Consider the following 12,454-nt stretch of genomic DNA (forward strand, 5'->3'; position numbering starts at 1 on the left):
AGAGAAATGGCACAGAAATGGATGATATTTCTGAGCATATAAAGCTCAAGTGCTGTACACATTGTGTGAACATTTTTATTGCTTATCAGAAGCCTTCTACTCAGGTGCATGAAGCAACTGCAAATAAAGTTAAATTTTCTTGACTTTCTGACAGTTTGGAGTGTCCCAGTAAAAGGAAATTTGGAAAGCTCCCACTTGAAAATGGGAGAAAAGTGTAGCTAGAGGAATACTTTTAAAGAACTTATATTTCAGAAACCCAAAGAAAACAGCGCAAAGGAGAAAACTGCTTTCGTGGATCTAGTTTATTAATAAGCATTGTAATTAACAAGACAACATGCTGTACAGAAACCTGAAATAGAACTACTGCAAATTGACTGGACTTTAAATGCTGCTGGACTGTGGTACATGGTGTCCAGCTGCATTATTGGTAGAGTGTGGTTAGGGCTGTTTCAATACACAGACATACACTGCTCACTCTCAGATCCTGTAGTATGCCACAGAGCAGGGAGATTTCCCAGAAATACAAACTCAAATATTTACAAGAAATCGTCAATGTCTTTCTTCACTAGGGATAACATAAGTTATACACAATTTTCCTATGTATACCAAACAAAATCTTTGCCTTCAACTTTACTTTGTGTCTGCACAAACTAATTCCTTCCCATTTATTTACCCAGCTAAATCAAGGTAGTAAACTGCAGTGTGATCATTTAATTGCTTAGCATTGATTAGGGGTCGGTACTCAACCTGCAAAAGGAAAACATGAGAAACCAAGTAAAGCCAAGGTTAAATTTTCCAACTTTAAAACCTCAGCTTGAACGGGGAATGGAAAACTGGGAATGGGGATGGGAACTGGGAATGAGAACTGTAAATGGGAAACTGGGAACTGGGAATGGAAATCTGGGAATGGGCACAGGAATGGGGGTGGGAACTGGGTAACTAGGAATGAGAAACCGGGAATGGAAATCTGGGAAAGGGGATGGGAACTGGGAATGGGGGTGGGAATGGGAAACTGGGAAATTAGAAAACTGGGAATGGGAACTGGGTAACTAGGAATGGGAAACTGGGAATGGAAATCTGGGAATGGGCCTCCAACAGCCTTGAGCTAATCAACCATTACCAGTGGAAATATTTAGGCTGGGCCGTGCTGGGGGCAGGGAATAGTGGTGGCTTTGGGCTCCCCATGGATTGCAGCTTGCTCGGGGTACAACAGAGCCAAATTTCCCTTCTCTGAGGAAAATTCCGAGCAGATCTGGGGTTGGGGATGCCAAGGCTCGGCTCTGCTCCAGGCTGGGCTCAGCACCACAGGACTGATGCTGTGTCGAGCTGCCATTCATAAACCCCAGGTCCTATTAGCACGGGCTCATTGCCACGCTAATTAGCTAAATGACCTGAATCGGGCTAGCTCCCACCCTCCAGAGCAGGTGCTCTGCTGCCTGGACAGGCACACATGCTTAATTATTCTTTAGAATTAAGTTACACTTCAGAATGCAGCACAGCTCAGGAAAATAAAAAACCAGCATCTTTTACTTCACACAGTTTGACTCGATTCTTTCTTTTAACAGCTTTTGTTTGTTTGTTTTTTATTTTAGCATTGGCTGCTTTACAATGTGGAAATAATCCCTTTTTGCAATACTCAGGAGTGCAACAAGCATGAGTTTGGAGGGGGAATAATCTAGACTCGCCTGTGTGACACATCACTTTGAAGGCAAAGGTTTTCCTTTATTGTTACACAAATCTAATCATGTAACTAGCATTTTACTGTATATTGTATATAGAATTGTTTTCTCCACAAATTCACACAAGTAAGATAAAATAAGTTAAATGACTAAAAAAAGAAAAAAAAAGTACACAAAAATATACAGTCTATGTACTAGATAAATTATTTATATATATGGCAAGATGTGTAACGAGTCTCTAGTAACATTATTCCTCTGGATACTGACATGCCACTCAGAAAAATGTTGCCTCTAATGTGTATTTTTTTTATTTTAAAGATATAATATATAAAAATGAGGGAACAATTTATCTCCTGGTAGAATGTGTATTTACAAGTAATTGTTCTGTATCTTGTTGATTGAATTTTAGAATACCAAACACATTTCCATAGATAAAATGTTTAATACTTATAATCAGACTCGGTTTTATAATGCTTTTTGTTTAAATTATTTTTTATTGTTTGGTTTGGATGTTTTTCTGTTTTTTGTTTGTTTATTTTTAAAGGAAGGGGGAAGGTCAAGTGCTTCTCTACCTTAGGGAAAAAAACCTAAAGTAACCCCATAATATTTAAATTAAGTGAAGCTTTTTGGTTTTTTTTCCCTATCAATGAAAAAAAAACCCACTAATTCAGAGTCCCTCACCTTTTCCTCTAAAAATTTCTGCAATTTTCCTAAAATTGTAGAAATTAATTATTTGCCAGGAAAGTTCAGTTACAATTTTCATTCCCCAAAGAACTTTTGCAGGTGAAAAAACAAAAACGAAAAGGAGAGTTTTCCAATGGAGCTGCCAATTCTGGAAACATTTGGTATAACAGCATCTGCAATAAAAACTAAAGACCTCTGCTTACAATAGGAGGAATTACTGCCAGCATTATTCTAAATTTGCACAATTAGTATGTTTGGTAAATCTGTGTAAACTACAGATAAGCTCATTTTTTGCATATCCCTGAAAATAACTGCCAAATTCTCTCCTCCTGATGTCTCCAAAGCAAACACAGGCATTTGTATACATTAGGTATGAATTAATTTGTCAATTTTTTAATTGTCCCAGAATTGGAAATGAGATGTGTCAGTACCCAAAGGATTATGGGTTTTTTTCCAGGATTTACATGCAGCTGGAAGCCAGTGTGCCACATCTTTTCTAAACATTATTGAAAACTACTTAAAAAAAAAAAAACAAAAGAAGTACACCATTAGATAATCTGATGTCCATTAATCAAACCCTATCAGTAGGTTAAAAGTGAAGCTTTTTTAGAATTTTTATTTAGCACATAAAATCTAAATGTGTTTGAATAGATTTACAGTGGGGACAGCGATATATAAAGCTACTTATACCTGCTGGGCACATAAGAGAAGCTCTTTTAGCATTCATTGGAAACCCTCAACAACTTGAACTTCTGTAAATTTTACAAGCAGCTAATATTACAGCATTTTTACACACAGTTTTGTTTATAAATTACAGATTTAAGTTACATTATGAAGCCTACATAGAGTTCTACCCATAGGAAATATTCACACACTGTTTTTCCCCTCCATACAGCTTCGATTGTCTCACTTAATGTAGCAATAAAACAAAAAAGTTATGCATTTTCTTAAAGGAAAAATTACTTGGTATGTACATACTGCAAATGATGAAATGGCTACGGACCAACAAAGTACTAGAAGGAAATATTAGAGAAAATATGGTTTTTTCATCCAAGAAAGGAATCTCCTTTTCATCCACCGTGGAATTTACCAAGAGAATATTTTCTCCAGTACACAGAACATTGAAAAAAAAAAATCCTTCCTCTTTAAAGACAATCATCTTGAGAGTTTTTCAAATAATATATTAGGGTTTGCTTATATTAATCCAACTTCCATTACCTAGGTCCTTTCTTTGCTGAGCACTATCAGTCATCCTCTAACAACTAATCCACAATGACAAGTACTTCTTAATCTAACAGGTTTGAGATGAAGTAATTAATATGACAGTTAAACTTTTACTGGATACTTACAATAGGTGAATATAGCTGTAAAAAAAAGCCGTACACATCACTATTAAATATTCTTTAAAACACCGGTAGCTTGCCTCTACAACATCACTTCAGCCAAAAAAACTACCCCACTTCCTACTGTTTTCAGCAGTGCCCATGTAATTTTCAACTAACAGGAACAGTAGCCAAGCAAGCTCTTCAAGATGAAAAAAAAATAAAAAAAAGAGAGAGAGAAATAGATTTATGGCTTAAAAACATAATAAGTATAATATTGTTCCTTTAATTATTATAGAAAGGAAAATATTGGAAATTAAAAGAGTTGTTTGTTATTTGTTTCCATTTTTGATCTTGGATATCCTCTCATTGTCACATTTACTTCATACAGAAAAGCCCAGCTGAGAGCTTTCCATTTTATCTATTGCATTCTTTCAAAGAATAAATACCTGTACATTGAGCCAATAAAAATTAAAATAAAAATCAGCTGTCACGTACATTCTTCTTCTTAATTATATAAAAGATAAATTTTGGTGGGAAGATGTACCATCCTTCTGAAGAATTAGATTTTAGGATCTTATTAATTTTATTATGTCAAGCGATCAAATGAGAAATTGTTCACTTGATCTCTAATGCTAGGCAAATGGAAGATGAAATCTATGAATATGCTATAAATTATAACAACAAAGAAAAATTTGAGTAAGCTATTTTTAGACTGCAATATTCCCCAAACTGTACTAAGGAATTGCTTTCAAAGGGAGAAAGAACTGCTGGCAGATATTTGCACGACATGGCCCATGTAAGAAAATGAACAGGAATTTGTTCTTCCGATTGTTTCTGGGTCGTGGGTTCTCTTCCCCATTTTCCAGATTGTACCAAGAACTACAGTAAACACCTTTCAACCAGGTCCTAAGGATTTCAATTTTCTGTTTCAGCTTTAGGATTCTATATACACAAATATTCACAAGCCTAACGAGTTTGTATGCGCCCCAGGAGCGACGCTAGGCCGTGCCTATACACAGTCCCACTTAAAGCCTGGAACTGGGGATTTGTCAGGTTTGCATTCACAGCTGGTGCTCATGTATAAACGTGGCGCTGCTGCCAGCCCCCGGCGCCGGGTGGGACGCGGCGAAGTTTGCCAGGGGGATGACCTTGACGGGATCCTCGCCGGCGCAATGTCTGTCACAGGTGTTGTAGAACTGGGGTCTGGGCCCTCCCTGGCCTTTGTCACTGTCGTCCTTTGGCAGGGGCCTCCCGAGAGTGTGACGTCCCTCGGGTCTGGCTCCTCGGCCCCAGCCTTGCTGGAAGCCAAAGGATGGCAAGGAGGTGTTGGGCTGCTGGAACTGCGTCAGGGCCGGCGGCATCCAGCAGTTGTCGGAGTGGCCGAGGATGAGGCACTCCTGCGTGCAGTTCTCAGAGGCTTCGGCCAGAGCTTTCTGCAGGTTCACTTCGATAGCTGCGAGGGTGGAAAAACACAAGACATGTCAGGGGTGTGAGGACAGACGCCCAGAGGGAGTCAAGGTTAACAAAGCAATTCCCGTCCTACAATGTCCACATTTTGTGAGAAAAAGTCTCCTCAACAAAGCAATCTCCATCCTAAAATGATGGCCACATTTTAGGAGAAAAAGGCCTCCTCAACAAACAATCCTCATCCTACAATGCTGGCCACATTTTGTGAGGAAAAGGCCTCCTCAGCAAAGCGATCCCTATCCTACAGTGATGGCCACAGCTGGGGAGGAAAAGGCCTCCTCAACAAACAGTCCTCATCCTACAATGATGGCCATATTTTGGGAAGAAAAGGTTTCCTCAACAAACAATCCCCATCCTACAACGATGGCCACATTTGGGGAGGAAAAGGCCTCCAGGTGTAGAGCTTCAGTGAAGGCTCAGATGTTGGGGCCCATAGTCTTGTCACACTTCACACCATCATTAAAGCTTTATAATAAGCCCTTATACATTTGATTTTCTAGAATCATACAGCTTCTAAGAGTGGAAAACTATCCTAAGACCAGTGAGTTAAACCATTAACCCAGCACCACCCCATTCACCACTAAAAAAAAAACCAAGTTCCACATCTACACACTTTTTGAACACTCCCAGGATGGTGAATCCACCACCTCCCTGAGAAGCCTCTTCCAATGCTTGCTGACCTCTTCAGCGAAAAAATTTTTTCCTAATGTCCAGTCTAAACCTCCTCTGGCACAACTTGACCATGTCCTCTGGACCAGTCAGTCGCCTATAATATATTTTCACTCTTTGCAATTTTCATTTCTGTAATAAAGATAAAATCTTTATAAAAATGTAATGCCATTAATCTAGATATTTGCATAGAACTACTTGAAAGAAAATAACTTTGTTTTTTTTTTTTTTCACTATTCCCTTAAAACTGGATTTTTTATTGTTTTCCTTTGCTTAAGGCAAAAAAAAACCTAAATTGGGCACTTGCCAAAGATGGCCCATTGGACTCAAAGATGCACTCAAGAGTTATAAGAATGAAATAGCATAACAGCTATTTTAAAGAGAATTGATTTCTCCATGCATTCAATACTGGTCACCTTGAAAAATCAAAGAGTACTAGCAAAAGCAGATGTAACCTCTATATTTTGCTAGTAATCAAACCAGATTTCTTCAGTAGATGCAAGGTTTGTCCTTGAAAAAGGATTACAAAAATTTTAATTTGTTCAAAGGCAAAGTAATCTGAAAGATGTTCATTTGTAATATATAAATATTCTTGATCTGTTCCATTTAAATTGGGGCTTTAACATGGTAGGTAAATTAAAAAAATAATGGAATTAAATTTCTACACATGATTCCTCAAAATAGTTTTAATATTGCAAGTTTTACATTCTCTTCCTGTGTACATGGTTAAATACACCAGAAATGTAGAAGAATATCTGATTGGATATTTCCTTGTGCTATCTTCATAAAAATTCTCAATTAAAGATACATACATATTTTTAATACCTGCCTTAATGAAAATAGCATTTGAAATGGGATTCTGGCTCATAAGCACTGGAGAAGGAATGCCACTAAAATTACTTATAGCAATGAGAGTGCCGAGCAGGAGCCTCCCCCCCTCTGAGCTTTATGTTTAAACAGATGCTGCATTTCTGTTTTAACAAATATTTTGCATGTTGAAATCTGTGTGAAGCTGCAGAGCACAAACACTTATTTCTATGTTACATCTCAATACAAAGGAATTAAGTTTTTCCTTCAGGCATTGAAATATATAATGTTGCTGTCCAAACCAGGATACATTTTTTTTTTAAATCTACCATGTTAAGAAGACAGCTGGTTGCTTGTTATATCACGAATGCTCTGCTCTTGATTAATTCTCCTTCAGGATGCTGTACGTGTCAGTTAGAGGAGTGATTGTTTATAAATGTTATTTTGGTGTATTGCTGGCATTTCAACATGTCCTCAGTCATTTTGCCTAAGTATTTTTCAGTTTAATCCTGACAAAGCTTTGGTACCTTGCTGTTGCAATACTAATCCAGTTTTTGATGGGCAGTAGGAGACATAAATATAGAAATAATTCAGTAAAGGCAATAGTTACTGCAAAAAAGAAAAGTTTCTAGTGGTAGATTAGTCTAATCTTTCTGTGTCCTACTATCTGCTATTAGAGACACAAATTTAAGTATATACAAGTCATTTAAGCTCTTTAATTATCCAGGTTTGCTTCTATTCTGATGAAGGCAATCCACTGAAATCAGGTACAACCTTGACAGAGTGTGGAGTAATCCCCATTTTGTAGAGAAACTGGTCTTTTTTGCATTAATTAAAAAAAAAAACAAAAAAAAAACCAAAAAACCTTAAAATGCTATTAATTCAGTTAAAATGTGAAAAGCACATTTGTTTGGAAATAATACTTATTTGTTTTGAGCTCTTCATAGCAAGTTGTTACAACACTTCTACTGTACCATTTTTCTCAAACTACAGTGAGAAAATACACAAAGCTAAAGCAGCAAAAGGAAGCATTTGACAATAAAAATCTAACATTTAACATTGGCCAAGGCAACTGTGGAAGACAAAAGGTCACATATAAAACAGTCTCCACACCATTTCAAAGATCAGGACAGTAGTTTTGTGCCACGTGTTGCCAGACTACCTGGAGACTTGGAACATGTTATCATGTTAAGAATAAGAGGATTGTTAAAGTTACAGTCTTGCTTATTCTATTAAGGAAGAGATATTTTAATCTGAGTTTTAGTTTCATAAAAAAAAAAACCAAACAAAAAAACCCAACAAAACAGAACCAAACAATAAAAAAAACCCCACAAGAACGAAACCCCCAAAGCTTTATAATTATCCTGGATAAAATCTTAAGATATGAATACAAATTATTTTGGTTTAAAATTGGGGGTCTTTTTACACAAAAGTCTGCCAATGCAGGATTGTTTAGAATAAACATCTTTGTAGAAGTCCTCATCTCTCTTTCAATACTGTTGTCAAGAGTATGTTTTTCATCAGTGCTTATGGTTAAAACCATGTAAAATATACAGTTTTTCTTAACTTTGAAAAAACACTTTTCTAAGTCAAACAGACAAACAGTTTTTCCCACCCACAAAGCAAAGATTATTGGAAAATAACTCAAACTAGAACAAACTGCAGGAAAATTTCTGCATGAATATTCTCCCAGCATTACCTTTTTTTTGCGTGTTCTTCCAGGCCATGAAATAGATCTCCTTTTTGTGAAACTCATTCTCTATTTTCCTTACATGTCCCTCCAGCCACACTTGTGGGAGATGTGAAGCTCAGTGTTCAAGTGGTTGTGTACCAGAGGCTCTGCAAATTGACCAGGGCACCTTCTGGCTGCTACTCTAAGATTCTTTCTATTTTATTTCTTTGCAAGTCATTCTAAATGTGGGGGACAATCAAACATTCAGGAAGTTTCCCTCTCATTCCAAAGTAGTATGCAGGTGATTATTCTGCATAGTCTGATAAGTAATCAGGGGAAGGAAACACCTCTGACACCTTCCATCAAGGAAGAGAGTTCCAGCTGTCTCTGAATATTTTCAGAAGAAATGATGGCTCTTGCAAGTGAAATTCAGTGTCTGGTACCATCTTCTCACACAAGACATGACAGGTTTATAAATGGAAATAGGAGTTTGCATATTCCCCACATATTATGAATAAAGAGTACATTCCATTGAACTCTTATAAGTCTTACTAATTTCTTACTTCACTGAGTTATAAACCCTCAATTTTAGATATTTTTTTTATACTACATGGAGAGTTTTCAAACATGACATACAAATAATAAAAAGGAGAATTTTTAATTCATATAATAGATCTCACTCATTCATATGTGAGTTTACCACTCTGATTTGAACTCCAGGTTGTTTTAGGAATGCCTTTTTTTTTTTTTTAATTGTCTACAGAACTAAAAACATTTTTAAAGAAAGTGTCTTCCAGCTCTTAAGACATGTTTAGATCAGAACTGTCAAATATAACTAAAAGCACAACAGTTAAAAGACTTTCTGCATTGTTCCACAGTCTCATAATTTATAGTTCAAAACATTTTTCAAGACTATTTACCTTCACTCACGAAAATGTGGAATTTCAGCCCTGCCAGATAGCTATCCTTCAACACAAACAAATACAAAAAATACCTAAAAAAAGATATGTTTGTTTGTTTTGACCAGAGACTTCCTATGGTTATAAAGTCTGAGTGGGACTTTAGAGGTACTAAATAAAAATATTAATTCTCCTCTGTACTTTTTGGAGATGAAAACCAAAGATCTCGACAGTGCTACTCTTGTCAGTCTACAAAATGTGGCACAATTCTTTGGCATTTCCAGCTTAACATCATGTTCCAGTTTTAAGACTGTTTCTCATGGAAAATTTGCAAAACAAGATAAGTTGTTGGTATGAGTGTGTTACCAGCAGTCTCAGAATGTTGAAAAGTTACAGTTATGGAATCATTTTGGTTGGAAAAGACCTGTAAGATCATTGAAGCCCATGCCTGGTGTACAGACAGCACATTTGCTTTTCGAGCCTTTCCTCCCAGCCTTAAAAGAGACATGTACTCACAAAAGAGCATCAAGAGAGCTGGTGACTTTCAGAATTGCACATATCCCTTAAAAGAAAAAAAATCCAAATGCATGTGCTGAAAGGAAGATGTGCTTCTCTAAGGGTTGGACAATCCAGAACATGAGCTCCTGGAGAAGCCTTAAAAGATCTCCACCTTTACCCACATGTGTAGCAATGATCAAAAGACATTTGTAAATGCATTCATTAGCAAAGTACTCAGATTCATTAGAAGTTCAGAAACCACCAGACTGAACTATACCAATGCAAATTTAGGGGCACAGAAACAGTGCAAAGAAAATTTCCAAACCAATTAAAAGAAAAAAAAAAAAAAAAAAGGAGAAAAACCTTAAACCACAGAAAACAGAGTGCTTGAATCTTAAAGCCATGTAGCTGAAGTCTTAATGAAAAACCAGTTTTGAATCTGACACATTTTGGATGCAAACCATCCAGTGTTACATTTAGAGCACTCTTGTTTCATAATAAAGCAAGCAACAATTAGCAAGCAATTAAGCAAATTGCCCATAATTATGCCATTGCTGAGCTATTTTTCATATTTTCACAACACAGCACATATATGAATACATGGATGGCAGTGCCAACACTGTTCTATCAGCATCCAGAAGTGCCTCTCGTTTACTGAAGCGTTTCGCGTTAAGCAGCTCCCAGTGCACCTCCAACGCTCTCTGCTCAGCAGGAACCCACCAGAGTGATGGAGATGACAACCCCAACTCCTCCTCTCAGCCAGCAGCTCCTAAGGAATAGGTCAGGCCCCCACAGCACGTTGTGCCCATGTGTGTTTTCTAAATGTGGTACTAAATCTGAGCAGGAATCCAAGCGTAATGTGGGGAAATGATCGTCCGGAATTACCCTGGTGACCAAAAGCGGCCACTTGAGTAACATCATTTAGAGGTCTCCACCATATGAGGAGAACAGAAATGTCATTAACAATAAAAAAGGGAGGGGGGAATAGTAGTTAGTGTAAACTGGGTTACTTTAATAAGGTCAGGAGGAAGAAGCTTGGATGTAGAAACCCTAAATGAGTGCTGCTATAATATACTCTAGCTTTTTGGTTTAATAATAAAATGCCTTTGGGAGGAGTTCCTTATGAATATTTTATTTCCTGTATATGTCTCAATAAATTAAAAACCCAAAAGAGTTACTTAAATTCTAGCCTTGGAACCTTTTTATTCGAAGAACAAGTAGGACACACCACTCTCTAATTTTCAGCTGCGCGTACAGAGCTTGATTTTCTTGTGAGAAATCAAGAGGAAGATTGATGTTCCAGATGTTCTGACTAAGGAATCAACAGGCATGAGGGAAATCACATCTACCTGTGCTACCTCGGCTTGCCAGATCTTGCTGGGCAGCTTGCAAGAATCAGCTCAGCTTCCATTCCAATGAACACAGTTTATTTCCTAACAGCCATGGTTTTAATTTGAATTTAATCAGAAATAATATTTCTCATGAAATCCAAATGATAGGATGAGGTTTGAGGATTTTGCATCTGTATTCAACAAGTCAAGCAAACATTATTAAAGATGGCCAAAGAAAGTTGGTGGGGAGAGAGGAAACGGAGGAAGTGTCAGGGCAAGAGAGTCAGCCTCTGGTAATTCCTGTCTCATTAACCACTCTTGTGAAGTGAATATTTCCCTCACCAACAACAGCCCCCAAATAAGGCACATTAATCTTTCATTTGGTTACCTCATTGTTATTCTGACTAGAACCTCAATCTTGTATTAATCATACCCAAGATATGGTCTAAAGGCAATGCTCCTGTGAAAAGTTCAGCTTCAATAATTACTGCTTTCCACAGAAAGAGATTTCAGACAAAAAGAAGAAGAAGAAAAAAAAAAACACAACAAAACCAAGCCCCCAAACCTTCTGCAAACTCTTTTTTAAAATGAACATGGGTGTGACAGAGTACATGACAATGACCCTTACTTCTCTAACAGTTCAATTGAATTCATTTTTTATGTCCATGTTTTGCTCATATTTATGAGAAAAAAATGGTCATTTGCAAAGGCTGCATGTTTCCTGGCCTATAAAGTATATATTGAGTTTTCAATGAGAATTTTAACTATAACTAGTAAAGTATAATGACCATCTAAAATGGATAACCTAAAATCTAATATATTGATTACAATACTGGCTAATACAATGTGCTTTATTTAATATTTAATTAACTGCTTCCCATTTGTACTGAACCTTCTTAATTATTAATACATGGTTCATTATTTAACATGGAATATAAATTCAAATTCAAATCAATTAAACAAGGTGAAACTACATAGTGAGAAATGGTTTATCCTCCAGCAATAACCTTCGACCTGGAAACATAGTAAAGAGTGGAATTAGCAATTTTTTCCCCCATACCTGCAAGGATTATGCATTTTAAGTGATACATATTAAGCTCCGCTACTGATGTAAAAATCTGTAATAAACACAGCATCCTATAAAAATATGCAGAATAAAAAAGAGCTTCAGCTGTCAATTTTCAGAGGAACCATTTAAACAGATTATAATATATATCTATATATATATGTTTTTCAGATTTAAGTTTCAAATAAAATTATGTGTGTCCATGAAGGAAAGGCAGCTTACTGATTTTACTGAAAGTCACTAAATGTCCCAAAAGAGTGAAGATTCATAAAGAGAACTAAGTATCACCATGCAATCTACATAAACCCATTCTGCTGTGGAAACAGAAAAAAATACATTTCCGAAGCTTAGGCTGTG

At 36.7% G+C, this 12,454-nt stretch overlaps 1 protein-coding gene across 3 annotated transcripts in view; it reads right to left on the reverse strand.

The window, feature by feature from the left end:
• Positions 1 to 284: 284 nt before the first annotated feature.
• PCDH11X (protocadherin 11 X-linked) overlaps positions 285 to 12,454 on the reverse strand; it is a 427,642-nt gene continuing 415,472 nt past the window's right edge. For all 3 annotated transcript variants that reach the window (XM_072929023.1, XM_030272410.4, XM_030272409.4), the window contains one exon: positions 285 to 5,141. In XM_072929023.1, coding sequence (XP_072785124.1) covers positions 4,750 to 5,141 — 392 coding nt within the window. In that variant the 3' untranslated portion in view covers positions 285 to 4,749. The remainder of the gene's footprint in view (positions 5,142 to 12,454) is intronic.

This window comes from Taeniopygia guttata, chromosome 4A, assembly GCF_048771995.1.
Source record: "Taeniopygia guttata chromosome 4A, bTaeGut7.mat, whole genome shotgun sequence".
Taxonomy (NCBI): domain Eukaryota; kingdom Metazoa; phylum Chordata; class Aves; order Passeriformes; family Estrildidae; genus Taeniopygia; species Taeniopygia guttata.